Source organism: Phocoena sinus, chromosome X (assembly GCF_008692025.1).
Source record: "Phocoena sinus isolate mPhoSin1 chromosome X, mPhoSin1.pri, whole genome shotgun sequence".
NCBI classification, from domain to species: Eukaryota; Metazoa; Chordata; class Mammalia; order Artiodactyla; family Phocoenidae; genus Phocoena; species Phocoena sinus.
The window spans coordinates 114,547,515-114,552,447 of record NC_045784.1 but is presented as its reverse complement, the minus strand read 5'-3'; the positions used below and the strand labels follow the sequence as shown (position 1 = coordinate 114,552,447).

The following is a 4,933-nucleotide window of genomic DNA, read 5'->3' as shown; positions in this document are numbered from 1 at the left end:
CCGTCCAACCTTTGCCCGCCTTTGAATGTGTAAATAGGTGTGAAAAAGATACTGCATTTCAGCACTCCTTTCCCTGCCCGGGTAAAATTTAAACGATAGGGAAAAAATTCCTAGTGATTAACTAGAATACCACCCACAGGACAAAAAACGAAGAAAGAATACCTTCAAGACCCAACAACTAAATGGCGGGGGGCGGGGGGGGCGGTTATTGGAAAAGGAGTAGCGGGGACGCCGGAAGGTGACCCGCTGCAAGCAGTCCCCAGGCCGCTCTGCAGTTCCTGGTAAATGGCTCGCGTCCTGCATGTGGAAAGGACGTTGGAGTCCAGAAAAGGTGAACGTTTCTGGCCCCTTCTCGACACCCTCTCCACCCGTCTTCCTGTCTGTGTTGGGGGGAGCTTCTGTCGAGATCGGGCGAGGCCCGGGGCCTGGTCCGCCGGTGAATCCCAGGCGGCGTGGAGAGGCACTGACCTGCCCGATCTGAGGCCTGCAGGGAGCGCGAGGACCCGAGGGGGTGGCTGTGGAATGAGGCTCTGCGTTTCAAGCTGCTGCTTGCCCTATCTTGCCCTATCTCCCAAAATCTGGTCCCAGAATTCTACCCTGGAGGCGCCGCCCCAAGGCCACCTTGGTCGCCCGGGGGCCTCCCATAAGGGATTGCCCCGCTGGCAGGGCACTAGCTTGACAGCTCCTGAGAAAATGGCAGCACCTGAGCTGTCGACTCAGGGCCTCTTCCTGCCCCCCTGGACTCTGGACGCTATTGCTAATGACCTCGAAAGCCACCTCCATCTCTTCCTGGGGGCCCCGAGTCTACGCTAGGAGCTTCACAGCGAACCTGGAAAAGAGAGGGCTCACTCTCTGGCTGACGTCGCACTTCACCTGTAAAAATCACTTTAGGATTTTGGTTTGATCCGGCGCACGGGCAGGTCAAGGACTATTGGCAAAGACAGAGGGAGGTGTGGAATCTTTCCCACGCTTTCCGTCATCCTGAAAGAAACCAAGCACACGAAAACCCCTCTTGTCTGGACGGGCTGCCCGGAACTGGGCTTCCCAGTGGGGCCCCCGGAGGAGGTCGGCTTTGGGGAGCCCGGGGTTCCAGGCAGCCCGGAGACGGGGCTCAGGCTCCCGCCGCCCCCACGCGCACTCTCCCAGACTCCCTTGCGCCACGGCGGACGCGGGCGGGTCGGGGCCCTTCCGGCCGCCGCGGACCCTCGGGCTCCCGGGGCGCCGCCACCCGGCTGCCTGGGGCCAGTCCGGCTCCGCGCGGCCGCCGCCGCCGCCGCCGCCCCGCCCCACCCCGGCCGCGATCCCCTGACCGGGAAGTCCGAGAGTTGGCTCCCGGCCGGCCCAGGGCCCCGCAGGCCAGCAATCCCGAGGCCTGAACGGCGAACAGGTTCCCGCACCCGCCTGGCTTAGTGCTTGGGGTCGGGGAGGCACCTCGAGGCTGACCCCCTGCCTCTCACCAGCTCCCTTTTCTCCCTTTCTCCCCCCTCGGGACGGGTCCCCTCGAGCCAGAAGGAAGCCCGGCAGCAGCCAGCGCCCACCCTCCGGGAGGACCACGCCCGCGCCCGCCGGCTGCCTCCAGCGGGACGCAGGTGAGAGACCGCGAGGGGCGGAGGGCGGGAGCCGCGACCCTGATTGGGGGCGTTGCCTTCCAGATGCGCTGTGGCGCTTTGCCCCGGGCCCCCAAGAGGTATCGAGATTGAGGGCGTCCACGGGGCCCTCAGACTGCGTGGTGCCCTTTTTCTGACTTAAAGCAGTCATCTTTCACCATTATTCACACGGTCGAAGTTGCAGTTTGCCTAGATTTTTCTCCAAGGAGAGAAATGTGAATAAAGCAATATTTTAGCCAAACATTTCCGTGTCAATTAAGAAGATGGCAATTCGTTCCAGACTATAAATTCTCTGTAACAACTCTCTAAGGTATTCGTTCAAATTGTTTTTCAGCATTGCTAAATGTGCATCATAATGTGTGGGAGACTTGTGTAAGATGAATCCATTTATAGTCGACGGATCAATTGATCCGATGTTACCACCTTCAAGGAGGCACCTTTCCATTGTCCTCATCTTTTCCCAGCACATGTTATTTGTTAGGAAGCTGTGTGCACACGGCATTGTATTAAGTTTATTAGACAGGCGTGGCCCATAAACTAGGAAAAGTTTAGTCAAGCTCTAAATTTAAAATTCCGCATTTCTGTAAGTTGTGGGACAAGATATATAGGTTCCTTTTATAAGCTAGAATTGATCATAATTTAAAAATATTTTAAGCACAGGGATATTTTTTGAAGGCATCCAGCATTTCCAGTTAGCAGTACTGACTTTTTTGTTTTTTCCCAGCAAAGGAACACTACTACATCAACACTCTTGGCCCGGATCTGGACACAGAAGACTCCTGTTTCAAGAAAATACAGTCATCTCTCAAATCCTGTAATTTATATGCATTCTAAACTCACTAGGTATTGAAAACCACCCAAGTGTCCCACACCATGGGGTAAAATATAATCAATCACTCAGTGTAATATTATACATCCTTTAAAAATGGTATTGGAAAATGGTTTATGATCAGTAAGTCAAAATAACTCTCTCCCACCGTTTCTTTCTCCCTGCTGCTCCCTGATACCCACGCTTCTTTGTTCCATTTGGCACGTAAACTTGTTTTTCCCGCCAAATGAGTCAGTCATGATGGGAACGTCAATTGATTTGAACAGATGTGTGTCAATGTTACTTGGGAAACTAGATGCCAATAACAGGGCCACAAAAAAAGGCAGTGGTTGCAACTCTGTAAAAATTTACACGTGCATACAGACAATGACTAAAGTGGAACCCCAAATAGGAAAACAGTTGGATACACTCCAGTGCTTGGAGATTGAATGATTGCATGCTGCTTTTGATTTTCACTAATACAAGTAACTGTCCAATTAAAAAAGACCTACTAAGGACTCTGCAGTGCAAATTATTTTGCTGATTGTTTTAAAAACACCATACCTATCAAATCATCAAGGCAGATGGGGCAGCAGGGGACTGGGTTTGTTCCCCCAATCCTGGACCATTATTAGGCTCAGGGCAACACTTGGAGAAAAGGTCATCCTACACAGGTGGGAGTTAACTTCTAGGCAGCTTTCCTGAGAGACGACACAAGATGAAAATAGAAAGAGGTCCAAAAAGCATTTTTTGGAAGATCAATGAAAGTTTATTAATAGGAATTAAAGACTAGAGTCGGGGCTCTATCCAAGTTGGCATAAATTTTTAGAGATCTATTTTCCCATCAGCCTACAGTGTAACTTATCCTCATTACCCTAAAACTTGATACATGCCTTTGTATTTAGAATAATTACATTACTCTTAAAGGAAAAACGATCTATGTACCAATTATAGCAAATGTGTATCTCCCTGCCACCCTACACCCCAGTCATTCTACCCGTTAGTTACTGCTCAATAAATGAACAAAGATCTGTTAGCTCTTTCATAATATCTTACCTGTCTGCAGCCTTTACCTCCCTCCCCCCGCTCCAGGAGTGATCTCTGGCAAGTTCAAAAAGACGTAGACCCCTGTGGGGATTGTAAATTGAGCCATTAGGGAGGAGCCCTGAGCAGACTTCCATTTCTGGCATTGCTTGGCTTTGGAGCACTCTCCTTACACCAGTGAGCTCTAGAATCTGAGCAGCCATGGGAGTTTGGGCGGTGGCCCTGGCTTGGCCGATGCTATTAGTCTGGGAGCTGAGAACAGAGCAGTGTCCTGTAGTCTTGAAGACTTAGAAGCGTGATTCTCCCAAAGCAGCTCCCTCACCTGTCCCCTAACCCCACCCTGACCTGCTCGCCAGACTCGACTGTTGCCCCAAGACCAGACGTTTTAAAGTCCCGGCCACAAAACCACAATAGTCAGAAACATAATAATCCCAAAATCTTGCCTTTCTTTTAGGGTGCGTTTACATGCTTTGCCAAATGCTTTCATATTTTCTTTTTGCAACAACCCTGAGAGATAAATAGGATAAGACGTCAAAAAAGCAATTGCCAACAAGAAAACGGGCTTCTGGAGGTTGAGGATTTGTCCTAGGCTAGTCTGGGGCCTCTTCCTCCAGACCTCGTGCTGTGCCGCTTCTGTCATTATCTGTTAATCAGAACCGAACACACAGTAGTGACTAGAGCAGGAAATGGAGTTGAATTTGTTTGGTTAGAAAAATTAGAGGTGAAACTCAGTCGTATTATGAGCTTTTGCCTACACCTTGGACACTTCCTGGGTGAGGCCCAAGGCTGGCCCCAGGATGACTGAATAGTGACAGTAAATAACGCAGCTGTATACACGTAGGTGTGCACAAACCAAGAAAAGTGTTAATTAAAATCATTTAAAATCTCTTACCGTATTTGATACTTTCTAAAGATTCAACCAAATTAGTCTTAAGGAAACAGACGGAATGTCCAACCATAGGGGTTAACTTAATTTAGTCATCACTCAATGGAACCTTTTTCATCAGCCATTACAAATAATAATTTTAAAGACTACGTCGAAACCTGGAAAACGCTTATGATACCATGTTTTACAAATCAGGGACATAAAATCATGTGGACACCACAGTTGACAAGCGGGTCTATATAGGAGCAGAAACTGGAAAGAACATCAAAGCAAACATACTTGTTGCTTAAGGTGGTGGGATTCGAGCTGAAGTTCTTTCTCTGCTTTTACAATGTGTCTTTCGTTATGCCATATTTTTTGTTACGTTGTCAAACATAATTCTCTGAAAAGTCTTTAGGGGTCACGGGCGATGCAGCAATTTTGGGTCAAGGATGCACAGACCTCAGACGTCTCGGGGATCATCATGTCACGAGATACCACTGTGCACTTGTGACAGATTGATAACTGAAAGGTCTGGGAGCCGCTCGTCTTCACAGCAATACAACTGGTAAGTATTACAAGACCCATGGATGAAAAGATCGAAAAGTG

General features: G+C 49.3%; 1 protein-coding gene across 1 annotated transcript; it reads left to right on the top strand.

Moving 5' to 3' along the window:
* Nucleotides 1–285: 285 nt before the first annotated feature.
* Nucleotides 286–2,940, top strand: LOC116747195. Its single transcript, XM_032618984.1, has 4 exons — nucleotides 286–795; nucleotides 892–1,387; nucleotides 1,510–1,589; nucleotides 2,332–2,940. The coding sequence occupies exons 1-4, from the start codon at nucleotides 286–288 to the stop codon at nucleotides 2,455–2,457; spliced, it is 1,212 nt and encodes a 403-aa protein (XP_032474875.1). The 3' UTR covers nucleotides 2,458–2,940.
* The last annotated feature ends 1,993 nt before the right edge of the window (nucleotides 2,941–4,933 follow it).